Genomic DNA, 27,377 nt, shown 5'->3' with positions numbered 1-27,377 from the left:
TGATTAGGGATCCTGCGTGACCTCCGTACAGTTTCCTAGCAACCTACTGGCCCGAACTGGGTCTGACTGTTTGTGGCCTGATATATACTGCTACATCTACAGTACACAGAGTAGTGTGCAGCATCTACGCAATCCCTTCACCCCTGGAAGTGTATATTATGTCACAAGGTATTAAACTGCTAAAATGCTTTAGCTGTGGAATGTTGCAAACTTCAGCTTCAGAGCAAGTTGGCAGATTGTAGCTGCCTCCTTCCGTGGAGTGGTGAAGTGTGTGCGGTTCATTCATTTAATGCAATACTCATTCACAACCTCAAAGAGACACAAAAGTACAAACACAAAACAGCTACAAAGAAACACAAATCAACTGCAATGAGCCACACAACAGAACTACCGAGAGGCGTAAAACAACCCGAGAGAGAGAAGAAGAGACAATTAGAGACTGTTCTGTTCTACTTGGACTTTTCTGAAGAGACGGAGTTCAGTAGTTGAGCAGCTCCCCGTCTGGTATGTGACATGTGATATTACTCTCTTTCTCAATGTAGTGACATGCAGGTAAAATCGCTCTACCTGCAGATCCAGTTATGTTTTTACTTCAACTTATCTGAAACCAAGTTTATATAATTTTATTAAACCGTCCCAAAGGCTGCCACATACGCCAGTGTTTTTTTTATGCTTCTCGTAGAACAACACTTGAACACTGTGTATATTCTTACATATAACATTTGATTTTCAGTCACGTTTCTCCAATGTGTCCATGCGCTCACAGCTCCTATAAACCCCGCAGTGCATCCTTTTTCTTTGACAATATTTCTTTAAATATTTACTGTGTTTTTTTTTTTTTTGGGCACGTCTGGAGCTTTTAGTTTGCTCGTCAATACAAACAGCATGTACTTTGCTGAAGGCAACAGCCTCACAATTGGAGTGTGACTCTGACTGTCTCCATACAATCACATGCCCAGGCCAGATGTCCCTACAGGAAACGGTAACTGGAATGCCTTTGTGGCTTATTCATAACTCACAACTTTTCTTTGTCTGGACTAGAGAAAACAAGCCCGGGGTATCCCAGTTCTCGCGGGACTCAGGGTGGAATAACCCACAGTAGTTCAAAGCAGCAGCCAATCCAATATTAATCAACCGACATTAAAGCCACTCCTGTCAGTGATCGTGATTCTTTCACACCACATCCTATGGATGATATCCATTAGATTCATGATTGAAAGATTTCAGTACTGTAAACAATCTTCCTTTAGATAACACATTTTTACCACTGCAGCAATCCCAGCTTGCTTTATAGAAACCAATTCCTGTCAGTTTACGCACACAATCATTCACACACCAGTTCTGGCTGCAGATCCCAGTTCAGTTCCTTCCCCAAGGAGGCTTTGACATGTGGCCAGGATAACAGAGTACCAGCTGATCAAAGTGAGCCACAGATGTCACAGGACTTCCTCTGTGCATTGGCAAGGTATATATATATATGTATGAATGCATCCACGTATGCATTCATGCGCTCATATATGTATGTCTGTATATATTTCATCAATTGAACAACCACTCTTGCAGGAGTCCTGAACAAGATTGCAGAAACTGACAGACTTCAGCTTCCTAGTATTTGCCTCTGACAACAAGCTGCATTTCTGGTCCTGAAACAGTCCTTATTGATTTTTAATACAATCAAGTTGCAGAAAAACTGGGAAAAAGGTGTTTAGTGTCTGAGAAATAGTCCAACCACTTCTTATTCTAATGTAATAACTAATGAAATTTGTGGTAAATTATTGTTATTATCATTCCAAGTCGGCTGATGAAGTGAGTGTAGAGCCAAACACCATGGATTCGCCTGCTTCGGGAGTTAACATGAGGAGAGACGTTGACTTTATACCCCATCCAGAGGATATTTGGTGTGGCACATAATGAGTTCCAGAGACAAAAATCTAAACTTTGCATGCATCCAGTCTCAGTATGACAGGATATATCAATTACACATGAAAGGAGTTCGCAAAGCATCAAAAATGTGAAGTATATTGAATTCTAGGCCTAGAAACATCAGCTTCACCAGGATCACAGTTAGACTGAGTAATGAATGTTGCATCGTCATCGAACAGAGCCGAAGACTTTGGCTTTGGTTGTATCCAGGCCACGAAGAAACATTTCTGAATCTATAATGAAGAAATTCCTCCTTCTGAAAGGAGTGTTCTTGTTCAGGCAGGAAGCACCTTCTTATTCAGAAATATTCCAGATATATGTGCTGTGACTTTAGACGTCATGAAGTCTCTTAAATAAGAAGAGGCGGCAGAGATTTCCATGCTTACTGATTTGCAGAGTGAAACATCGCAGTTTTGCCCACATTCAGTGTGAGTAGCAATATTTGGATTTTTCTTGGAACAAATAAATAATGAGCAGGGTGAAAACAACCTGTCTCTAAACCCAAGTAGCGTTCCAGAAGCCAGGGGGAGAAGTGATTATAGAGTATGTAGAAGCAGTATGATGGATAATGGCATGGTGACATACAAATTCAAACACCTCACTCACAGTTTGTCATAGTTGTACTTTATTTTAAGTACATGTTCTTTGCATGGAATATTGAGCAAATTCACAACAATCCATCAAGATCATTTTTTTCCCCCTTTGACGTTAGTAGCTTACCCGTTTGAAAAACTTGTTTTCTTTGTGTGCCTCAGGAACACAATGTCAAATGTCACAACTTTCTTTACTGCTTTATTTTTATCATCAGGTTCTTCCACAATCCAGAGATAGCAGATAAGGACACACAGAGTCAATAACAGAGTCCCTACTTTGTTACTACATTACATGTAGCCATCTTAGTCCAGGACAGCACATTCAGTATTCCCAAAACTTGTTAAAATAGTTGAGGAAAAAGTGAGAGAATCACCTGGAAGTTAGACAATTGACCTTTTGGTCCTGCAGCCACTCCCTTCTGGTGTCTCATTTTCAACACGCTCCCTAATTCCTCTATTGTTAGACCAACCATCTCCATTTCTTCCCTCACTACATTCTTCTTTGTCAGTTGACTACCTTGCAGAAATCTGCTCCCCCCGGCAGTCGAGTCACACACCTTTACGTCAGCGCAGACAGGCACACACCGGGTCAGAAAACACCATCACCGGGGCAGCGTGCACCAGCAGCCATGCCTGAGGCATGCTACAACCTGAGGGACGATCAAACACGAGCGGGCGGGCGGGCAGGGGGATACACACCACCGTGGGAAAGCTGTATCATGGACAGACACCCTTAAATTAGCCTTGTCAGAGTGACTGACGAGATAAAGCCTGTGCGGAGCGGACTCCAACTGAGGAGAAATCCCACATTCTGCCTGTAAGAATTCCAGCATTTCTACTGAAAAGACCCTGAATTTTAGAGGCAGAAGTATTTCATACTTTATTTGGATTCATGGTGCAAACAGATGTTGTTTATTCTTTTTGCGGAGGCAGCAGTACAGAGAGTCGTCCACTGCTGCACACAGTCCGGCTGTAAAGACACCCTCCGCTAAGGCTTCGTTAAGTCCCCGGGCCTCCTGCTCCAGGTGTCACTCCACCTCGTCCAGCAGGGGATCTGATTACCTGACGTTAAGCCCTTCTGTTCTCCTGCGCGGTTCCAAGAAGAGTTGACCTTGGCCTTGCAAGCAGATTCTCCTATTTTTTTTTTTAGTTGGATGTCCTATCTGAAGAGGCAAATGAGGCACCCGCAGGATGAAAGCGTGCTGTGACGAGTCGGAGGAAAGCCCTCAGTGGTATCTTCACTGCAGAAGCTGTCATAAGTCCTCAGGTGTCAGTGCTGTCGTGTTATGCAAGAGTGTAAGCTCATTTATCTCTACAGACCAGGAGGGATGTCCCTGCGGTTCACTGCTGTTTGACTCACACAGGAGGTCCAACGCAATCAAGGCAATCAAAACAAGGAAAACAATTCCAAAGAACTTGAGTCTTGTCATTGACAACACACACACAAACACAAACACACGTGCGTGTACACACAGACACAGGCCACTGATGCATTTCTTGAATACTGCTGTAAATAATGTCTATTTATATACTTTATGGATCATTTTCTTTGCAGTAAATAGTTGTGGATATATAGCACCATGCTATGCTGGTTAGTTGTTTCCAGAGGCAGGGCACCATCTACTGGTCAGTAGGGAGTACTGCAACACATTGACAAATTCAGATGTTGAATTAGAAATTTATTATAGGTGCAAAACAGCTTCCAGTGTTTTTGTTTCTAAATCAAGTAGCATTTTTCAGACTTTCATGCATATTGACATAAAAAATTACATAGAAGAAATCAGTATTTGGGTGTTACACCATTAAGTTGCCTTTTTGTTCAGTGATTTAAAAAGTGATACAATTTTGCACCAGAGATTATCAATAATGTTGACTTTATAAAGAGATTATAATAATTTTTATCCAGTAATTGTCTGGTTTTGTGAAAGTATAGACCTCTTCATCGTCTGTGCCACAATAAACATTTCACAGTTCAAATTTAAAGGATACTGTTTCAGTATTTTACCGATCTGGCCACTCAAGGTGAAATTGGACTGTATGTGGCTCCTGAACTAAAGGATCAGCTGATACATGTGTTTTCTGTTCGTTCATCATCCAAACCACGTGCATGAGAAAGTGAGCTGTGTTCTGTTTCCAGCCAGAAGGTGGAGTCATTGAACCAGAAATGTGCAGAAACATTCAGTTGATTCATGGTTTTGGTGCAAATGAGGCTCTTTATTCTGTAAAGTAACAGTTTTTTTTTTCTTTTTTTGTGTCGTGGTAGCTGACTTGCATTCAGAGTGGGCGGGTGTGTGTGTGCGCGCGCGCGCTTGGCACCTCCGAGCAGCTGCGCCCTGGATGCGCATCTGGAGAGAGCGGGTTCGTGGCGAATTTGAAACATCTCTCGCGCGCGATTCTGCCTCTCTCTCTCTCTCTCTCTCTCTCTTAACCCCCGAGACCCGGTCCGTGCAGGTCGTGGAGGTGCAGATGTAGGCAGAGCTCTCAGCTGGTCGTGCGCATCAGCTCCAACAGCTGGAAACATCTGCTCTGGAGCGTGCGGTGAAACGGGATGGAGTGGACAGAAGATCTCAGGAGCCGAACATCAGGAGGAAACTGAAGATACACACACAGCTTACAGAGGGTTAGACAGGAATGAGTCAGATGAGGAATTCTTCAGAGGACCTGCGCGCTCTCCCCCCGAGACCCCCGACCGCTTCCCCAAAGAGACGCTTCGTCAGGCTCGGGAGGAAGACAAGCGATGGCTCTCATGTGTGAGTATGGGACAGTCTCGCATCTCCTCCTGTCAGTCAGCAAAACTCCACACATTTCCTAATGAATCTAACGCTCAGCTCATTAAAACCCGCAGCTCCTCCCAGTGTGAGCTCAAATGGTTTGTAAATCTGAAGCAGTGGACCTGTGTGAGGGTTAAGAAGCTTTAGAGGAGCTCTGTGAAGGAAACAACACTTCATTCTTTCATTCCTCCCCTGACAGAGCAGGGAGGCATGCAGAGGGAGAGCTGAGACCACAGACACGTAGGTACAGACTGCAGGGTGCAGTGGCTACAGCACCACTGACAGGAGGGGCTCGTTTAATTTCATTTAATTAGAATTTAATTGAAAGCTAATTTAATTTGTTTTAATTGCATTCATTTTAATGTAATTCATGTTTTAATGTAAGTAAACTCAACATATGTTTAACTGTGGGGTAGTTTGTTTAAAATGCTTGAATTATGCACTCAGTTAAATAAATGTTTAATATATGTATCTGATCCCATCCATCCATCTAAGATTTATGCGCTTATTTAACATCCAGAATAAACTTAGTGCTATTAAATGTTGTATTGAGTTGTTTTCCTGGATTGAAATCGCTGTTCGCTTTTTTAGTTAAAATAGACTGTTTAATTTGATCCCAATTTCTAAAAAAAAGTTAATTGTTAATTCAAGCTCATTTTTATTTTATTTATGTTGACTTGAAATGTTTATTTATTGAATATAAAATATTCACTCTGATTTAATGCATTGCTTAATTGCATAGTTCTTTCTCAAAGTTTATTTTAATGTTATATTTAGTTAATTTCAAATGTATTGATGACAGTAAATCAGTTTCCTTTCATTTAATGTTGATATTTCAAAGAAATCAGTTTGATTAACTAGCAGTTCGCCCTCCTGATGAAGTGTCTCTGGTTTCCTTCACCAGGTCGGTGTCTTCGTCACCCGAGGGCGTCGCCATCAGACACCCCAGCAAGAGCCACGTCCGTCGCCATAGCAACCGTCTCTCAGGGGTCTTCCAGCGCCGGCCCACCTCCAGCCCGGCCCCCATGTCTTTGACAGCGGGACTCAGGTCCACCCTGTTGGTCCAGTCCAGGAAGGGAAGCAGTACGTCTCTCCAGCTTTCATCTCATTGGAGCTCTTCAGTAGTTAGAAACGAAAGATTCCCCGGGGGACCATTTCTAATTTCTTTTTTTTATGTTCATGTAGTGTTGTGGCATTCAACAGCAGTCTTGGTCTTGACTCAGTCTTGTCTTTGGTCAGTCTTGGTCTTGAGATGCTCTGGTCTTGACTCAGTCTTGGCCCTTTTAAGTCCTGGTCTTCTCTTAGTCTTGGGAAGTTCTGGTCTTGGTCTTCAATTGGTCTCAGCACCTTGAAGTCTTGGCCTTGGGATGCTCTAGTCTTGGTTTTGACTACAGCACCACAGTATTGATTAATTATACAATTTCTTATGCATTTAAATAAAAAAAGACACATAAGCACACAAAAAAATCCTCTTATCAGAAACTAACAGATATTCAGTTAAAAATGAAGATAAGCGTTGTTACATTTCTGTCCAGAAGAAATATTCTATTAGTTTGTTCGGTTATCATTTTGGAAAAACCAGCAAGACCAATAACATGACAGCTTTGACTGCTTTCAATTGAGTGAAGCCAATAAAATCATTGTTTGTTCATACTATAACGAAATACTTGAGCCAGAACAGTCAGACTTTGTATAATACGACTGATTTAACTTCAGCTGACATCAAAATTATAGAGCATCTTCCTCCCACTAACTGAAGTAACCTCAGCTTAAATCCAAGGACGCAATTAAGGCCATGTTTGCTTGAGCATGGAGCTTGGAGTCACTGAGAAAACAACATTTTGAGAATGGCTCCGACTGCGTGGTTTCATTACAAAAACAAACAACAGTGTCAACTATGCAAACTACATCGTTTTAAGAGTTTCTGAGAAAACATATTGTTTTCAAAATGTTGCTGTATAAAAGCAAAACTTTTCTAAAACAATGTGAAAACAGTTAGTCTTCACTTGAAATGTTGTGGTTTAAAGGAGGCCTAAAACTAAAACACAAGCTGAAACTGATTCTCTTGCGTTGGGTGACTGCTGAGCAGACACATCCGAAGTGGTGAATGACTGTTGCTCGGTCGCTTATGAACCACGGCCTGTTTCCGCAGTGATCTCCACGGGCGCGCTGGTGGCAGACGACCCGTCTGAGCTGTCCAATCAGATTACAGCGCCGGGAATTCTCAAGATCTTTGGCAATGAGATCTGCGAGGGGGCTCACTACAAGAGCGTCCTGGCCACCACGCACTCCAGCGCCAAGGAGCTGGTGAAGGAGGCGCTGGAACGGTGAGTCCGCGGCCCGTCTGCACGCCACATGTTGCGCGCGTGTCCTCGTGCGTCCATGTCAGTGAGTTCTGTCTGTGCACGTGCCGCTTCGTCTGCAACATCAAAGCACTTTTGTAAGCATGGAGCCGAGAGGTTGGGAGATTAGCGTTGCTGCTTTTCGCTGTGTTTTGGACCAACAAAGCTGGCTCGACCCGTTGTTGTGTTTCGTTTAATTGCTGTACAAAGCACACAGTGTGCGCGTGCCAAATTCTTCATTTAGTAGCCCTGAAAAAGGTTGAGAAAAAAAAGAAACCACAGACTGGTGTGAAAGACAGCCAGAGAGGCGGCCTCTCTGGAGAGTGTCTGTCAGTCTCAGCTTACGTTGCAGCCAAAAACATAATGGGATGATTAATGCACGTGGTATTCAGCTTGTAGAGGGAGGGGTCAGGCAGGACGACTTTTTTTCCCTCCATAAACAACTTTCACTGACATTTAGATGTGCTACATTCATGTAAAAGTATCATTCATGTATTGAGGTTTATTTATCAGATAATACAATGAATCAAACTTTTTTTTTTACCCACTTTTAGATGAAAATAGTGTGAAACCTGCACTGATTAGTGACTATGATGCTTTTAGTTAATTTCTCTTGCTTTGTGATTGTGCAGCTTCTCCATGAAACAGCACTTTTGAATCCATTCTTTACTGTAAAGGCTCTTGCAGACAGTGAGCCATCAGCTAGTTGATGCACTGTTGCAGCTACAGATATTCCTTGAATCACAGTTTTGAGAACTCTCATCTAGCAGCAGGAGCTCTTGGCGGATGAACACGGCTGCACATCATGATGATTTTGCAATTTTACTGTCTCCAATGTAGTGGCAGCGGCTATTGCCTACAAGTGCAGTTTAGGCCCTGATGACGTGACAAATAAACTTTTGTTGCATTGTGTGGCTGTGCACTACAATATTCAGAAAACTGTACTTTTTGAAGACTGCTTCCAATGTTTTCCAAGTGTCTGTGCTGCATTGTGGACTTTTACTACCCCATCAAATGCATAAATGGTGACTTATTCCCCACACACTTCAGCTCGTGACTGGCTCATGTACGACGGAGAAGGACAATGTATGAATGTAAAACTTCCCTGAAATAAAATGGGGTTTCAGCAGAGTGAACGAGGCTTTAAGGCTCAGCAAATACATAACACACCTGGCTCCAAACAGATTTTTATTTGGTTGAATGAAATTGGAGCTAAACTAAACCAAACCCTTGTTCTCATGGTCAGTGAGAAAAACACATGCCTCTTGATTTATTGAAGCCAAGAGCGAAGCAGAGAATTACTTGACTCTGAAGTCACATTTCTTATATACTTATCAATTGTTGTTGACCTTAAAATATGTGTGAGTGGTTTTAACCACTGGGATGAACTCAAAATTGCTGAATTCACAGATTTATAGCAGGAATCTTGGTTTAATTCCTCTCCTTTAGTCAAAAATCAAGACAGCTTTGATAGGATTTGGTTTGTTATGACACCATGGGTGAAAAATATGGAATGTTTTGTCAAGTATTTACATTCTGATTTAATTTGATGTGATGCAGGTATGGCCTGAGCAAAGAGGAGGCCGAGTCCTTCGTTCTCTGTGACACAATCGGCACCACCGGCAGCCATCAGTGGAGGACGGAAGGCTTCAGAGTGCTGGGCGACCACGAGAAGCCTCTCCTCCTGCAGTCCCTGTGGAAGCCCAGGGAGGGTCTGGCCAGACGCTTCGAAATCCAGAAGAGAAGCTCGGTGGAGGAGAAGACGTCAAAAGAGAAGGACACAGTCACTGCTGGTACGTGACGCCTCCTAACTGGACCGATGACAGCGTGCATTGAAATCCTGAATGAGATTGTCTGCACGTCCTTGGTTTAGAGGCTTTCCCATTACACGAGGCATTGTAAGAACAAAAAACAGCTTCAGAGTTTTCACAGTGAAAATGTGGTTTGCTGGCACGTTGTTTTTTTTTTCCAATGACAATCAGCCAAGCCACGCAGACCAAACTGTAGTTTAATACGTCTACTGTTCCCTGAGTTCTTTCTTTTCAGTTCCTGGTACAAATTTGGATTTGTGTATCACTCGTTAGGCCATAAAAATGACCTGTAAAACTTGAAATGTGTTGAAGGTTGCAGACACACTGAAAGTTAATTAAGCCTCCTCTGGCGGCACGCCCCTTTTCTTAATACTGCAAGACAGACCTCCACCCTGCTGAAGAGTCTGCGTTTATGGAGCATGATGGGACAGAAAGCGCCCACAGCTTCCCACAAATGCCCGACACAAAGGGTAGGGTTGTAGGGAGGGACGCTTTCTCTCACTTTTACACTCGTTTGTTGGGGAGCAGCCCCCGGTCGTGGTTGACACAGCTGCGGTCGTACTGTAGGAGCGTGTCCTGTTATGTGTTTTTATGAATGGTTCCGCTTGTGACGAGCTTCTATCAGTGTCAGCTTGTGGATGCCTGCTTCTGGGTGGGTGAGCTTTTAAATTTCCATGAGCTCCTTCTTTTTTTTCCATCGAGTTCTTCTTCATGCATGAAACTTTTCCATGTTTTGTTTCCACCATAAACATGCTGTCTATGACCAGATATGCGATGAGATCAGCTCCTCACTTTTCCCTTTTATAGTCATCCGCTCCAGTTACAGGCTCCAGAGCTGTGAAGATGATGATACTGGTGTCAAATTCCCGAGAGCGCTTGATACAGCTTTTCAAAAACTTCATGTCTTAGACATGGAAACAGAGCCTAAATATCATTTACACAAACACTGGGTTCAGTCACAGTAACAAACAGCAAGATGATGATGCTGATGTCAAATAACAGCGAGCATCTGATGCAGTCTGCTGGTAAATTCAGTTAGCTACTGAAGAAGGGCAGTAGCAAAAATAATTGAGAACTGAGAGGCCCTAATTAATAAACAGCCAGTACATGGAAAACTGTGATTTAAAAAAAAAAAAAAAAAAAACTTCTATCAGAGTAATTTGGTGGATGCTGAGTGTGGGGGAAGACTTTTTTTTTTTTTTTAATTTCCATCAGTGTCTTTTTTTCCACTAAGGCCTGCTTCCTGCACAGGGCTTTTCCATGTTGACTCTGGCATAAACACTCTATGTACGATTGACCGAACACACATGCACACACACACTCACACTCACACACACACCTTACCCTGTTTCAGGAAAAAAAATAAAACGTGTTGCTCTGTCACCACATTCCATTGCGCCTGTGCCTAATGTGTTTATATAGCAGCTCACTTTGTACAGTTCCACTGCATTCCCAGCCCTCGTGTTTGTTTATCCATCCCCCACCCCCCCTCAGGTATCAATGCCCAGGCCCGCAAGCTGCAGAAGAGCCGCTCCAGGGTGACCTCCACCTTCATCGAGAGGACCGTGGGCCGCAGTCAGAAACTATGGCGAAGCAAGAGCGAGATGGACCTGCTGGACTCAGAGGGCAACCCAGACCCCAGCGGCATCATGGCGGTCAAGGATCAGAGCCAGACTTTGAATCAGCGCCTGGAACAGAACGGCATTCAGATCCCGGCGGCGCGCTCCATCGGGGAAGACGGGTTTCGGGTCAAAACAGAGAGCCACTGTCCGCCAGGGCCCCGCGGCGAGCGGGAAGGAGAGGAGTCGGAGCGGGAGGAGACGGAGAGCAGCGACGATAACACCACACAGTACTCAATTCACCCTCCTCGAGACTGTCCCTACCTGCTGCTGCTGAAAGGCTGCAGCCTCTCACAGGTATCCCAGCACACCACAGGCCCAGTCACACGCAGCCCTGCTTACTACGCTTCCAAGCGAAAAAGACAAATAATTCACTCCATTGTGGTTGTTTGCAAAACGATGACATTTGTAAATATTCAGTGAAATCTGAAATTTTTAAAGAAAATGGCTTCTGAAGTTTTTACTTAAATGCAGAATATGCAACTTTTCTGAAACACGTAGCATAAGTAAAGCGATTTCAGTTTCAAAGTCATTTCAATTCAACAGCGCTTCTTCATTGATGTGTTAATTTACCACACCGTCATCTGCATAAGTGGAGATCCATTTCTCACAGATATGACCCCCCCCCAAAAAAAAAAAAAAGAATTGAAATCATTTTGACTATTTTCAACATTCTGGTCAATGTGTTCATGCTTTTACAGTTGTATTAGAGAAACATCCATCAGTGGCCTGGCATGCTCAATGTTTTTTCAGTTTTTGTTCCATTTCCGTATTAAATGGCGATCCTTTACAATCCTTGCCAACTGAATGCAAGTATGTGTACGTTTTGCAGTATTGGTATCTGTGTGTCTTTACATTTATTTTTTTTCCTTTTATGCTCCTCTGCAACAACCGAAAACCTAGTTGGCAAGTAAGTTGTGGCTGGTGCTGAATTACACAAAGATCTTTAAAGAAGCCCACAATAAGATGAATCAGGATCTTTTGAACTGTTTGTCATTATAATCTACATCTGTAGACTTCCAAGACATGGTTAAAGCTTATAAATGACCATATTTTATTCTTTTTTGCCATAAATCAGAGACAGCAGCTGACCGACTCTCCTGAAAGAAAGAGTTTTGTTAAGCATGTATTGTAGTACGGATCATCTCCGGAGATGAAAACATTAGCACTGATATATAAGGCATGTCTATGGCACGATTGTTAATCTTTGCTGTACTTTGCCTTTTTCCATGCAGTGATTGGCTGAAGTCCCATTCAACTTTGTCTCCTGGAAATTTGTCACCATTTAATTGCTTGCAAAAATGATAATCTTTCCCTCTGAACGAGCGAAAGATTATCATGTCATCTTAAAACACTGCTACACTGTCTGATTTGACAAGCTATTTTTTTAAAAGAAACCCACAGCTTTTCCAAGAGCAGTGCCGTCATTTGCGTTGAACTAACTCTCATGTCAAGGAAAATAGACGCACCTCGAAATGCAGTTGGTGGTTTTGACTTTCAGCTCATGTGGCAATAAATGGGACAATTTAAAGACACATAAGAGTTTTGTTTAACTCTATTATTGATGCAGCTTTTGCCGATTCATCGTTTAGAAATAACAAACAAATCAGATGATGGAAAACGACCTTGACTTCTATTATTTGAGGATTTATTTAGTTCTTGGAGAGGATTTTTTTTTAGCTACAATTTAACATAGCAGTGCGTTTGTAATAATTGTTGGCAGTGTTAAAGATTTCCTTGGATTTCAAAGGCGACTTATCAATATGACCTTCAAAATTTCATCCATCCTTAACAAGACAACTAAAACCAGCGTATGTGGACACAGGCAACAGCTCATTCAGCTTCCATGGGAAGCTGCTTCACAGGCTGTTTTTTTGGCTTCTTGACCAAATATTCACATGTGCTTTGCATTAGACTGAAAATATATTAATAGAGCAAATACAGTGAGGTGCCCTGCAGTTACAGTGAAAAAAAAAATAACACTCAGAGAAGGTGTTCACAAAGAGAAACCGAGGGGAGAAATGTTCATGTCAGAGTTCAGAGCTGCACGTAGAAAAGCTGTCCGATCAGGAAACAGAAAAAGACAAACCTGCCACTGCTTCCTGACTGATTATGGGAGTTTTTTTTTTTTTTTTTTTTTTTCTCAACTGCTGCACACACAGCAGCTACCTCTCACACACTGGGGGTGATTTTCACTCTGCGTCACGCTTCCCAAAAGACCCATTACGAAAATACGATCACACCCTCGACCCGCGCTGCCGACGCGGCTTAGTGAGTTTGTCTTAATTCAGCCGGATAAATCTGTCCGGCTGGAAAAGACAAAGCATCACAAGGGCAATGTCAAACACAATAATCCCTTCACATTGTGCCCCCCACTCGCCGGGTTTCATAAAACATTGTTTGCCTAATCGGGCTCGGGTCGAGATTGTTAATTTAATGCGGGCACATGACCGGGCTGCTAAGCTTTGGCTCAGAGGGGCCGTTGTTATGTAGCAGGAGTAATAAACGCTGGAGCGAAATCAAAGCTCAGATTTTACTTTTTGTCAAGGATTAACAAAACTGCGAGATGTTACACGTTTTCTTTGACTGTTCAATGAATCTTATTTTTGTTTTTCAAGAACACAGAACTGCTCACGACACCCACGGGTGCTGACTCGGCCTGGCAGGCTGACTAGATATGCCTTTCAGTATTTCTGCCATTTCAGTGTCAAAAGACATCATTTTCAAAACGTTGTAGTAAACTGGATCCCCTGAACTGGGAATCTTTCCAGAAGTAACTTCTGCTCCATGTCTCTCCTTTCAGGACTTTGTCATTTACCTTCTTGTGGCACCAGACGTGACCATTGGTCGGCAAATCAACTGTGAAGATGGGTCGAAAGCGGACATTCTTCTCTCCGCCTCTGACGTCCTTCCGAGGCACTGCTGCCTCCGCCGCGGTGGCGGTGGCGGTCCCACCACGCTCTGCCTCGGTCAGAACGCCGTGGTCACGAGGAACGGGGAGTTATTGCAGAATGACGTGCAGCTCAGCGCCGGCGATGTGATCGGTTTGGGACAGCACTACCTGTTTCTCTTCAAAGATCCTCTGGCGTCGACCCCCAAGGTGAGACGTTGTTCCAGTCATGATTTCAACCCTGACTGTCAGAGCGACTTTAGGTTTCTTGATTCTTTCTTTGATTGAAGGAGGTGAGCGATGTTCCTCCTGAGCCTGGCTTGTCCTCTGCTCCCTGGATGCTTCACAATAATCATCATCCTTCTGCTGCAAGCCGAAGTGGAGAAACGCTCGTCTGCAGCACCTGCATGTCAACCTGCACTGACCTCCAGAGCTCGGACTGCAGACGACGCCCCGGCGGCTGCGCCCCTCCGTTTCTGTCCTCCCCCGAAGGAGGGAGCCTGACTCTAAACTATGAGGCGGAGCACGAGGATCGCATCGTCAAGGAGATCGTCGCGATGGGAAGAGCCGGAAGCATCCTGGACCGGCCGCCGCTGACTGTCTCCTTCCTGTTGTGCATGTGCGTCCAGTATTCCGCAGCGTGTCTTCAGGCCTCGGACCTCCGCAGGCTGCTGCTGCTCATTTCCAGTGATGTTCAGAGCGCCGTGTGGGTAAGTCCGAGTCCGAGGGAACGGGAACAAACGGTCCAAAAGTTCCAGCTGATCATTTTGAATTGATTGGTTTTTTTTCCACATAAATCAAATGTCTTATTGTCATATACAGTATCATTAGATAATCATTTAGAAAATGTCTCTCTAGAAGAGAGGCACCATCAGAGGGGAACATCCCAGTTCTACGAAGTACAAGCAGATTTTTTGGTCCTGAAATAAGGCGTGATCAAGCACAAAGGGGGAAATACTGTTATCTTCAGGCAGCAGATGGTTGCTAAAATTCTGCCTCTAACAATCTGATAGTGTCAGAAGTCGGTGGTGCTTTGTTTTCTTAGCAGAGTACTGTTCAACTGCTTAGGCAAATGATTACCAGTAGAATGTATGATTTATGTAATTTCCTCAAAAATGTGTTCCTGAGATGTTTTCTCCTATTGTTCTTCCCAAAAAATTTAACTATTTATTTAATTGTGCAAATAGACTGAAGCGCACATGTTTTTTGTTAAAACATGGTAAGAAGATGAAGTTGTATTAATTACATGCAACTGCGGAGAGGAATTTTTTATTTATTTTTCAGTTAGCTGTCACAAAGAAACAGTTTATGTTTAATCTCATTTTCTCTTCTTGCTCAAGAACATCAGACAGTCTAAAACTCACCTGTGATTTTCAAAGAGGTTGATTTTATCCTCCACTAAAATCTGTGAAAAGTAGACTTGGACACACACCAAAGCACTCGCACCACGCGCTTTAGGCAAGTTAGTGGACAAAACCATTGCATAAAACTGTTAGGATTTGAAGAAAAGAATGTTACTAAATGTAATTTGGGCACATCTGACACTGTCAAGTATCCAGGTTTGTTTATATACTTATGTAACACAGAAATTAAACAGTTGGTCCATGCAGAATTTGAGGATTAACTTCTGTTTGGAGATTATAATTGAAAATGTTGCAATTTTAATACAGGTGATAAAGACACGTGCAAAAATAGTGTACTCTACAGGCTGGATGAAGCAGGGGAATCAATTCAATTATATTTCCAGAGGGTGGGATTAGTAACATGACAGTGTCACAACCTTTAAATGCAAGTTTTTTTTTTTTTTTTTTAGCAGATCCAAATGTTTTCCTTTGTTTCAGTGTATTAAGGTTTGAGTAAATTGTTGGAAAGCATACATTTATTGGAATATATCTAAAAAAATCTGGACTATTTTGAAATGTTTATAGTTTCTTCATCACACCATTTTTGCATACTGACGCTCTCAGTGTGGTTTTTGAAGCTGGTGATACTTTGTCTCGGCTCAAGGCCACATTTTCAAGGTCTTGGTTTTGACTCAATCTCGGCGCTTTAAAGTATTGGTCTTGACTTGGTCTGTAAATACCATCTCTGTTTGATCAACTCAGTGCAAAACGTTTGTCTCTTCATGCAGGAGCACACAAAGAATCTCGCCGCGGTTCAGCCTGAAGCGTGAGTCAAGTTTCCTGTTTCACCGTTCTGCTCTTCGTACACGTGGAGCCACGTGGATCATTTCTGATCATGTTTCAGCCTCGACGGCGAGATCACGAACCCGGAGGACCACCTGAGCGTCAGCGAGGTGACGGCAGGGTTGCGCCCTCTGGTGGTGTGGATGTCCAACGGCCTGGAGCTGCTGCAGATGGTTCAGTACCAGCTGCCTCTTGTTGTGGAGTGGAGAGTCCGAGAGGAGCAGGAGCAAGAACAGAACGAAGAGGAGGAGGACGAAGAGAGGAAAGAAGCTAAGAAGTCAGGTTAGTACCTTCTGTAACTGTACCTTAATATTGTGCCCGAACCTCAGGTGCTTGTCCATATTTTTAGGTGTTTAAACGTTAAACATGCTTCAATTATGAAGGAAATTAGGTTTAATCTTTGCTTTCAGGCTACTGTTGTCAGGTTTAGGCCAAAATGTGCAGGAGCAGCTATCCGTTTACTGTTTTCTATTTGCGATATCCTGATGCTTGCCGGTGGTAAAGTCACAGCATTCTGTTGTCATATAGTGACATCTAGTGGTCACAGATGGTACATTCCAGTATTTTCTAAATCCAAACCATGTCTTGATATAAGTTGCCTGAAATCACTAAAAGAAATTTAACCTGTAGTCCAGAAAACAGCAAAATATCCTCTTTAAAGCTTATTGTGACTACTGGGAGGATTAGAAAATATCTTCTTATGAGTAGAAATATTCTCTCAGCCAGAAACTCCAATATTTACAACCCATCTTCAGCCATATGTCACTTTTCTTTCTAACATGCTATTGAAGATGTTTATGGGTCTGTGATGTGTTTTGCAGCGCTGCTGGAGCTTCGTCTGTCCAGCGTCCGTTCAGCCACTGACGAAACCACAGCCGTCCTGGAGGAGGTCGTCATGCTTGCCTTCCAGCAGTGCGTCTACTACGTCACCAAGGTCGGTTCAGTGTGTGTGTGACGTCCAGGATCACATGTTAGCATGATGTTACCATGACAACATGTCTCGAGTTTCACAATTATTATTATTATACTGTAACTTGCTGTCAAATGCACCATTTTTGCACAATTTTTTTCTAACTTGCATAGATATCTGCAGTTTCCATCAGTAGCGCTTCACACTTTCAGCTCTTTATTAACTGTTTTAGTCACTTTTTTCTTGACTTTTGGGCTTCTGGATACCGTCATGTGGCCACCAGGGCTGAAATGAAAATGAATCAGTTTCTAGAAGGTGTTTGATTTTGAAAGCGATTCGATTCTTGATGCTTTCCCTCCATCCCCACAACGCATTGAAATTTACGGTTCGCTCTGCCTCGAATGTGCGCCATAAACAAAGGTAACTGGTTTCATCCATGTTCAAGATGCAGGACACCACCATGAGGCTGCGCGTGGCTCTAGAAATAACCACCAACGTCCAACAGAGAAGAGTCTGATCACGTTCGTGCAGTCGACCATTATGATGTGTAGCTTAAGAAAAGTAAATAATCCGAGGCGAGTGGAGAATAAGGAGCCCTGTGAGTCGCTCTGACAGCGGCTAATGGAGCGGACTGCCACTGTGGGCCCACACTGGGGGGCTTTGTGGCGGCGCAGACAGACGGGACAGCGGGGGTCCCAGTGTTTGTGTTTTCACGCCGGGGGGTGGGGGATGAATGCCGTTCACATCAACCTCTGCATCGCACCTTGCTGAATCCGACAAGAGTCACTTTCACCTTCAGTATTTAAAACTCCCCATTACAGATATTAATATCTTACTACCATGAGCTCATAAAGATGAGAGAACATCTTTGTCGCTTTATGAAGACATCCAGTGAGAATTTTTGACAAAAAATGGTAAAATAGTGCCTTCAGTTTTACACATTCTAACATATTCTGATTTGAATAAGATTTATGTTGTTGTTTGTTATCAAGACGGACTCTAAAAAAGCGTTAAAAGTTCTTGAAATATTGTTCAACGATGATGAAATTCAGAGTTAAATGAGTGGTTTGTGAGGCTTGTAAACATTCATTTAATTGTTTGCAAGATTGTAAAAAGTATGATACATTTAATTAAAGCTGTGTTTTTTTTTTCAACAAGCTATTCAGAGGATAGCAGAATTCATATTATTTTGTCATTCTTGCTGTTTGAGTTTTTTTCCTCCATTATTGCATTCCACGTCCCATTTTTGAGTTACTTCTGCAAAAAAAGCATGCTGGGTAACCTCTGATGAGCCTATTTATAAGAAGATTTATTGACATGCCTGAGTTTTATCTCCATGCAGAAGATGCATACCTAAGACATCTTTCATACCAGTTTTAAGGCTAAGGTAGGCTAATCACCACGTTATTTATGGAAACAGGAGTGGTGTTAACCCTTTATCCAGGGATTATTTAGCAACTTCTGCATTTTTTCCTGTTGGATTAATATTTTGTGATATAAAATTTCCGTTCATTGGACTCACCTGATTGATGCAGTTAATTACAGCATGTATTATATAAAATATGAACAATGCGCTCATATTCCCAATGCTTTTAAAAAGTCACATCAGGGCACTTTTTGCTGCAAGTCGATAGCATGCAAAGTCTTTTACAAAAATCCTGCAAGACATTTGTCATATTTATGGATCTTTTTTAAGCGGAAAGTGTTGAAATGTGTTGGATTTAGTTCAGAGTGATGCTTTACGACTTTTTTTAGGAGTTTTTTCAAGTGACTTTGAAGTCCTCAGATGACACTCTGATGCACTGGATTAAAAATAAAAACATTATAGATGTAAGTAAAGTCATTATTGGGGCTGTTTAGCACTGACGGTGAATGTGTGTGTTTGTGCGCCATGTGCTCGATTCCCACAGTACTAATATTTCATGGTAGCCTTCAGTCGCGCACCACACCCATGGACGCCAGCCCAGGAAAGTTTCAGACAAATTTCCAGTGGAGCTGTGTGGGTGTGGGTCCAGAAAGAACGCCTAATGAGGAGATCGGCCTATTTACGATGGTGACATGACATCCAGCTCAGTCTTTCTGCCAGCATGAGTGAAGCCTGAAGTTGAGCCAGCTGGACGTCCACTTCCCGATGAAATCGGTCGGTTTCCCGCGCAGGAAGGAAGGCCGTGGATCAGTCAAGCTTCAGCAGGAGGAAGTGGTTGTCTGACCGCTCGTCTGTCAGTAGATCCAGAAATAATCCAAATAAAAAGAAATAATTTGTAGCGTCTTGATGCAGAGCTATTATTTCGCTTTGTATTTACATTTCCTCTATCAGGAAAGGTTGGAGTGGTTTATTTGTTGTTTATCTAAAGTTAGCTTTAACTGAGAAAAGAAAAACAGGTTAAGATGAGCAAAGAGGCAGAGAAAAGAGCAGGAAATGTTAGGAAGCAGTGAGATTAGAAGGATGAGTGAAGTGAAGACTGAAGGAGCAGGTGTCTCTGGAAGCTCGACGCTAAATCAAACCAAAGAGGGCAAAAAGTATGAAAGCTGAACTAAGAAAGTAAATAAGGAGGAGCTGAAGAGGTAATCCGCCCCCAGACATGAAAAGCTTGTCCCGCTGATCCACATGTTGTCCTGGTTTTCACACAGCTGGTTTCCTTTGGACATGGTCTCGTCATCCATCACCCCTGTCATTTCTCAGAAAGCTCCGATCCGCGACGCCCCGGCTAAAAGCCCGGCGCTTCCCCTCTGCAGCCGTCTCAGGGGTCTCGGGGGTCTGCAGCTCACCTCTCCAGAGAGACGTGGCCTTTTTAACCCCGCTGCGCTGCATTCCTCGATGCTTCGCAAATTTATGTGTAAACATTTCATCGCATGTGTCTCCCTCTCTCCACCTCTGCAACAGAGATGCAGGACAGTTGATGAATGCGGACTGTCCGAATGCATCTGTTGGTGTGCTGGCCGTGATTAAATCCACACGAAGAAACATCTCAGAGGGAAACAGGAGAGTTTCACTCAATGACGATGTTTGTGTTTGGGATTAAAGTAATATCTGGAATCACTGAAGCAGCTAAGCACAAGACCAACACCGGAACTGCTAAAGTAGCTAAAAATAACAATCAAATATCCGCAAATGGTATTTGTAGTTCTTCTGATAAATACAGCAGAGCTTATCTGAAATATTCTAGGCAGGTTTATCCTCAGATTAAATGTTAATTTATTTTGTGTGAAGTTTGTGAAGCGGCAGTAAAACTTCAGACCTCTGAGCTGTCCTCTCCCTTCACTGTCGGGTTCGCAGAGTTCAGACGACTTATTGATTTGTGGCTGAGATTTTTGTGGAGGAGTCGATCTGACCCAATCCCAGCGGTGGGAATTACATACGAGCACTCTATATGGCTAAAAACAATGGGTGCACTGTATCTCCATACTGTCATGACCCCTCCGCTTAGTGGACATGCCCGCTCATAAAACTCTAAATGACCTCAAGATGGTGTAATAAATCTGCTTGGATGGAGAAAATGTTGTGGAAAGCCTGAAAGAAAACAAAAGAAACCTGTCAATATGATTAAAGTATCTAGAAAATTGCCCAAAATTATCATTTTAGCAGAGAATCTATTGTTATTGCAGTGAGAGACATTTATTTGCATAATTTAATATTTTCTGTGGTTTATCTCTTCTGAATCTCTGCTGTTGCTCTTCTTTATACCACAACTCTGCCTATGTGTCAGATCATCTCCCATACTTTTTTTTTCTTTTTTTTTTAAACCAAGCTTGTATTTATTAGCTCGGAAGCTCCGATACTTTTCATAGCTTCCTTCACCGACTCATCAAAATCGATGGCATCAAATTTCAGTTTGGGCTCAGCTCTCCATCCGATCCCTCCTTAGAAAAACCGAAAGTATACGTTTGTGCGAGCGTGCAAACCATTCATGCTTCACACAGGATCTCAGTCAGTGAGACTCCTGAAGTCTCCTCCGGTACGGCTTTGCAGCTCGCTCTGATGCAAACTGTAACAGCGGTGGCAGCATTTTGTTAAATCCCTGTTTATGTTGGGAGATTTCCTGTTCGTCCGCCCGACGTCGGTCTTTCAGCTCCGGGATGGAAAACAAAAGGCGCCACTGGTGAGCAGCTATTCCAGCTGAAGACACGCCGGGATGAGTGGAGGCTCGCTGTAACGGGCTTGTGGGCAGACTGTGTGTTTACTTGTCCATCACGATGAATGCACAAACAAGCAGACGGAGCTCTTTATGTTGTGACCCCAGGGCCAGAGCATGGATGCATGCGGTGATCCCAGAACTCGGCACTCGTCGGGCGGCTGGATCGTCTCCAGCTTGGCTCAGCTGAGCGATATTTTCCTACTGGCAGCCCGTGCGTTATTATTCGGTTTAATGCTCACCCATTTCCATTGTCTCATGTGCAGCGAGAGCTGCGGCCGCTCGTGCTGGGCCTGCTCTGGCCGACATGTAAACCGATCCTCTCAGGGTGGATTCCTTCAGAAGTCTTCACTCAGCAGTCCTTGTTGCTGCGCCATGCCAAGCCCACATCGGCCACTTTCAGCTTTTCAGGAATGTGGATCTCCGGCTGGCGCTGGCCCGGGATGCTCGGTGGGTGTAAAGAGTGAGATCGCAGGGGAAGGGGGGGATGTCTGTGTACAATTAGCCCGAACAAAGCTGTCCTTGTCCGGGTTTCCTCTGAAGAGCAGCAGTGGACCTTTGGCTGAGCTGGAGGAAATGTTGAAGACTCAGCCTTTTTTTAGTTAGTGTCAAATTAATCTTATATCAGCTCTGCAGCAGTGTCTAGAGGCAGACGTGCGTGTGCTGTATGGGTGGTCTGAAATCTCGTTTGGAGGGTTTAATTTTTTTAGTTTGGTGATCAGAGCAGCCACTGCGCAGTGTTAGCTTTTCCAACCTCAAACTGACCCACAGGAATCGTCAACAATCTCCACATGGACTCATTCGCTTTTTTTTTTACTGTCTTCCCCTCAGCTCCTGTATCCCATCTTGCCGGCACTCCTGGACTGCAACCCGTTCAGGGAGAACCCCGAACCGCGAGGGTCCGTCCAGAGTGTCGGGTTCCCGCAGGCCGGCTGCGGACTGCGGGTCCCGGGGGAGATCCGGCGGGTGCTGGATGTTCTGGCCGAGGTCTGGACGCTCCTGTCAGACTGCCAGGTCCACCCAGAGATCTCCGCTCAGCTCATCGGCTACCTCTTCTACTTCATCAACGCCTCGCTCTTTAACTCGCTGATGGAGAAAGGTACTAGCAACGCTTGTTTGTCGGAGGTGCCGCATTCTGTCGGCACATCCCAAAACCCGAGGTTACAGGATGTTGAGTTTGGCCCATGTGAGTCAAAGGAAATTAGCACCAATTTCCACCCAAGAAATTAAGCAACATTAAACCAAACAGTTGGGAATGAAAAGGTCAAACAGGGCTGAGATGGTGAGAGTACATCTACGCATTGGCATAAACGTACGTCAACAGATATCTGTACTATCTGTACTGTACTGATTTACATCTACACTTTGCACTTTGTTTTCCTTCAAGACAGAATTCCTGACAGATTTTCAGGTCTTATGTCATCAGAGGATTGTAATCTGCCTCATTAGAGCACTGCGCAGAGCTGGTGGGGATCAAGGGTCTTGCTCAGTGACCCACCTGCCCACTGGGAGTCGAACGTGCAAATTCTCTATCCCAAGTTAGCCAGCGTCTCGTGCTCCAACTGAATCTGTCAGAAGGAGAAGGTAGTTTTGATGTTTCCGCTCTGCTATCAGCTATCAATAACTGATAAAAGTCTAACATGATGTTTGATCTTTCCTGGAGGTTTAGTAGGACCTTCACTATATTTGTAGATTCAGAATAATTTTCTTCAGATGTTTCCTCTGTAGCTGTGTCGTATGGAGTTACAGTGTGTCCTGAAACTCGGCCCGACATGAGGCTCTGTGGTCTCCGATACCTGCCTGCTCAATTAGGAGCTGCTAACCTCAAACATGTTCACTGGCTCAATCCCCAAAGGCATGTTCAGCTGGAACCATCCTGCCCCCTTGTGGGCATCCAGCTTTACAGCTGCTCTGCTTCCAGTGACCTCTGAACGAGTGTTTCCTCCCCACTCCCCCCACATAACCTCCAGTGCAATAAAAGACTGTCAGTGTGCAATGAAAACTGCATTTTCACACATTCCTCCATTAAAATGAGGATTGTCTTCAGTTGGACAATAATACACATTTGGTGCCGCAGCATCCACCTACTTTTATACACTTTTATATATTCTATGTATAGTTTATTCTCGCGTTTGAATGAACTAAATGTCTGCATCAGGTTGCGAGTTTAGGCCACTGAGGTCATAGAAATGTTTCTGAATGTATTGAGAATCTGAGAGCAGAATGTACGCTAAGTTACCCACGGTGTTCAGAGTATTGGGTGTCCAGGTAATTACATGGTTTGAGTATATATGTTGAGGATCAGGTGTTCCACCCAGACAGAAGAACAGATCATGACTGCCCAGCAGGTTACAGGTCTGGAGGTTTTTGGAAACATGCCATGAAGCTGAAAGGACGAAAATAAATGGACAAACTGTTCAAATGGACTTTTGAAGCACCATTAATTAGAAAAATGAAAAATAAACTGATTTGGTCCTAGCTGTTTAAGGTTACTGTAACTCTACCACTTCCCCACTCCTATGAATCTAATGTCTCAACGGCAGCTGGGAAATTTTCATGAATTGGATTAAAAAGTTTAAATGGACTCTAGAATAAACTGGTTAAAATGTGTTGGGTTGTCTCCATCAGACTGAGCTGATTTGATTTGGTTAAAGATCACAGGGTCAGGTTTCATGTTTGTTCTGGTTTTGTGAATGCCTCATCTCAGGGAAGGCTGGTGAACACACTCAAATGTGGTCTGAGTTTTGTCAGACTCAAACATTAACTGATTAGAGCTTGGTGCTTGAAGGCATTGGCAGGGCGGAACCTCCAACCCGCACGCTGCGAACACAGCCTCCAGATTTATGAGCAACCGCTGGGAATGGCCGCTGTAATTTCATTTTAATGAACAGACACTCGCTTGTGCACGCAGGCTCGGAGCCAGGTTTCTACCAGTGGTCCCGGGGCGTGCGGATGCGGGCCAATCTGGACCTGCTCCTGGACTGGGCCCACGCCGCCGGACTGGGAGAACTGGCCTTGGAGCACACACACACTCTTTCATCGGCCATCAATCTGCTGGCTACGCCTAGAAAGAATTTACTGCAGGTGAGACGCGCACACACACACACACACACAGAGACACACATTATCCAGCTCTAAATCATCAGCCGACACTGAATGACACAACTTTTGCTGAGTGGACAGAAACTGATTTCCTTTCAATAATAAATTACTCTTGTTCGGCTTTGTATTTATAGTTCCACAAGAAAAGGCTGAAAAATACCAGCAGCAATTTATGGAATAGAATCAAACAGAATAGAAATACTTAATCATTTAGAACCAGAACAGCTTGTTTTCGGAGTCTGATCCCAGTGGTTGTGCAGTCATCGTGGGCGACGCTGCGCTCCGACCACCCCGCCCTGAGTCCCGCTCAGCTCAACCACCTGCTGACGCTGTACAGCCCGACGTCCCCCTGCAGACACACCTGGACCCCGTCAGCTCAGGACCAGGCGGCGGCTGTCCAGACCGGTGAGGATCCGGCCGTCTGCGCCATGAAGCACGAGGAACATTCAGCCTCGATCACCGTGCACTTCCTGTCTCCCTCAGCTGACCTGCTGGAGAGCTTCGACACCCACCATCCCCTGCTGCTGCCTGACGGGGGTTACCAGCTCCAGCTGAGACGGCCGGTGACAGATGTTTCTCTGAGGGAACAGCTGGACGCGCTGAGGGAGTTTATATCCAACCTGCGTGACGCCAAGTTAAACGTCACGGCTGCAGGGGAGAACCCGCCACTGAAAAATGTACATTTGCCTCTTCAGATGTGGAGTTTGCATGTTCTCCTTGTGTGTGTTTGTGTGAAAAGCAAGTGCGTCTCTATCTAAAACTGGAGTTAGCGTGTTAAATATGAACAATAAATTATATTTATCGGTTCAAAGTGTGGGGAGATGAGACCTCTAACAAGCTGTTTTCACTCCATGTAGTAGTTTTTGATTGTTTTCCAGACTTCCTGTTGTTGGCATTATGGGATGAGATTATTTACAGCTGTTGAGGTCCAATAAAAAGCAGAACTCTTCCTGTGCTGACTAGATGCTTTGAACTAGAACTTTCTGCTGACTCTTTATATATAAAAGCTCCATTTACATGACAGTGTTTCAAATGAAAACACACCACATGTGTGTTTTTGTTTCAGAACCGTTTGGTGTTTACACAGCAACGTTTTGAAAACGATGTGTTTTTAGACTTCAGGCTGATTGTCAACAGAAGATGCATCTGTCCACATGACATTGTAAATTTAAAATCTCGAATGTTGCTTTGACAAGCGAAGATCAGCCGATCACCATCTCGTCAGTCTATTTTGTATTTAGTAACAATTTATGTTCCCCAGTTTTAAGGTGTGGTTTTTGACGTGTGTTCTTATTTTTCCTTCAGGGTTGTACCATTCAGATGGAGGGAAAACAAACCGGGACAGGTTCTCTTTTTAACAACAGTCTAAAAACTGTGGATGCGTCGTTAGATGAGGTGATCTTATCCGTCCAAACCCACGTACCCAGCAGCGCTCCCTCTGTTGCCTCGCCGCCCTCGCCCCCTTCTCCATCCCTCGCCCGCCACCTGGATGAGGTGGACTCCTGTGGCGCAAGCATTCTGTCCCAAAAGCTGAGAAAGCTTGAGCTGCAGACCAGAGACACTGTGAGCAGCGAGCTGAGGAGGTCTTCTCTGGACCCTTCATGTCTCCTCACCCCTCCAAACACCCCCCACCGAGAAGGCCCTGCTGATCTGATGAACCACGAGAAGTGGATGAAGACCGAGGAGGAGACTCTTCCCTGGTACTCCACTGTAGATGAAGGTATGGGAAGATGTTGACAGTTTGTCTCATTTAAAAAAAAAAATTACATCGAATGTATCTGATTTCTCCGCAGGCGGATTGGTGTTTGAGTGTCTTGCTGCACTGAAAGTCGACCGCTTGAAGTCAGATTCCATCAGCATGCAAAGACTTGTGGAGCTGAAGGAGGAAGAAGAGGAGGAGGACGTGGAGGAGGAAGAGGAGCTGGTGGACGATCGCTGCGACGGGGACAACGATGAGGTTTTCAGCCTGGAGCTGGAGCGAGGCGAAAATGGACTCGGCCTTGCTTTGGTTGACACGAGGGTGAGAGAGCCAAGTCCCGGGAGCGAGAAAACCAGTCTTTTTATTCCATTTGGTTGTACCTGATACCAGAAGATGCCAGCCAGCCTCCCATATGATGAATCGTTTTTTTTTTTGAGAACTTGACATTTTCCTCAACGGTTCCAGGACACGTCGATGAAGGTGAAGGGGGTCTTCATCCGAGCGGTGGTCCCAGACTCTCCCGCAGCTCGCTGTGAGAAGCTGCTCCCCGGAGACCGGATCCTGGCCGTGAACGGGGTCAGTCTGCTCGGTTTGGACTACCACAGGTAAAAACGACCTGCTCAGTGTCTGGGGTTTTTCTTTTTCTTTAATTTTTTACTGACGTGTTTCACCTCTTCAGCGGGAAGGAGCTGATCCAGTCGTCCGGAGCCAGACTGAGGTTGCTGGTTGCCAGGTCTGAATGGATGGTCGAAGCCATCCGCACTGAATGCTGACGCTGCGCCGGAGTCCGCTGACTGAAACAGCTGGTTGGACATTCCAGCTGAGGATGTGGACAGTGACTTAAAGACAAAAAAATGCACTATGAAACAAGCCACACCCTGATTGTAAAGGATTTAGAGGCTTTTTTTTTCTTTTTCCATGATTATTGATGGAGATACTGTTTTGTAGTGAGTTTGCTCGATGTTTTTTTTTCCTTTGGTTTTATTTAAACTTTCTTAACCATTTTTTGCATGAACTTTAAATCCTACATGGTGTTCTGCTTATGTAGAAGATGTGATTCATATGTTATAATTGTCTTTGCCTACTTCACACATGTTGCTTGTTTTTAACAATGTATCTTCATACATTGTTAAAAAAAAACAGGCAACATGTTTGAATTATTCTGACTTCAATACTTCCCACCTCCAGGCGGTGCTACTATAAAGGACTGAACCTAAACTGGGCTCGTTGTTTGTTTCACAGATTTTCACAGCCAATTAGGCTAAATAGCAACAGCTCAGTGAAAGAGAAGGCATAAAGGCCCAGTAATAAGACAGTTATTAAGTGAACCTGTTTCCATGGAATCTGAGCTTTGTTCAGAAAGTTCCACATCAGGAACCTTTTTCAAGCTGTTGTGTT

General features: G+C 44.0%; 1 protein-coding gene across 3 annotated transcripts in view; it reads left to right on the top strand.

Moving 5' to 3' along the window:
• LOC115392861 (ras-associating and dilute domain-containing protein-like) overlaps nucleotides 1-27,166 on the top strand; it is a 40,988-nt gene extending 13,822 nt beyond the window's left edge. For 2 of the 3 annotated variants that reach the window (XM_030097485.1, XM_030097486.1), the window contains 19 exons: nucleotides 3,667-4,874; nucleotides 4,968-5,266; nucleotides 6,192-6,370; nucleotides 7,440-7,614; nucleotides 9,190-9,422; nucleotides 10,935-11,356; nucleotides 13,863-14,159; nucleotides 14,240-14,659; nucleotides 16,081-16,118; nucleotides 16,197-16,417; nucleotides 16,957-17,069; nucleotides 22,010-22,277; nucleotides 24,090-24,262; nucleotides 24,541-24,685; nucleotides 24,764-24,957; nucleotides 25,586-26,000; nucleotides 26,074-26,300; nucleotides 26,445-26,584; nucleotides 26,659-27,166. In XM_030097485.1, coding sequence (XP_029953345.1) covers nucleotides 5,148-5,266; nucleotides 6,192-6,370; nucleotides 7,440-7,614; nucleotides 9,190-9,422; nucleotides 10,935-11,356; nucleotides 13,863-14,159; nucleotides 14,240-14,659; nucleotides 16,081-16,118; nucleotides 16,197-16,417; nucleotides 16,957-17,069; nucleotides 22,010-22,277; nucleotides 24,090-24,262; nucleotides 24,541-24,685; nucleotides 24,764-24,957; nucleotides 25,586-26,000; nucleotides 26,074-26,300; nucleotides 26,445-26,584; nucleotides 26,659-26,752 — 3,873 coding nt within the window. In that variant the 5' untranslated portion in view covers nucleotides 3,667-4,874; nucleotides 4,968-5,147 and the 3' untranslated portion in view covers nucleotides 26,753-27,166. Of the gene's footprint in view, nucleotides 1-3,657; nucleotides 4,875-4,967; nucleotides 5,267-6,191; nucleotides 6,371-7,439; nucleotides 7,615-9,189; nucleotides 9,423-10,934; nucleotides 11,357-13,862; nucleotides 14,160-14,239; nucleotides 14,660-16,080; nucleotides 16,119-16,196; nucleotides 16,418-16,956; nucleotides 17,070-22,009; nucleotides 22,278-24,089; nucleotides 24,263-24,540; nucleotides 24,686-24,763; nucleotides 24,958-25,585; nucleotides 26,001-26,073; nucleotides 26,301-26,444; nucleotides 26,585-26,658 lie in introns of those variants that run through there. The other variant, XM_030097487.1, reaches the window with a different exon arrangement.
• Nucleotides 27,167-27,377: the final 211 nt, after the last annotated feature.

This window comes from Salarias fasciatus, chromosome 8 (assembly GCF_902148845.1).
Source record: "Salarias fasciatus chromosome 8, fSalaFa1.1, whole genome shotgun sequence".
Classification (NCBI taxonomy): domain Eukaryota; kingdom Metazoa; phylum Chordata; class Actinopteri; order Blenniiformes; family Blenniidae; genus Salarias; species Salarias fasciatus.
Note: the sequence above shows the minus strand (reverse complement) of the source record. Positions and strands in the feature narration are given on the sequence as shown.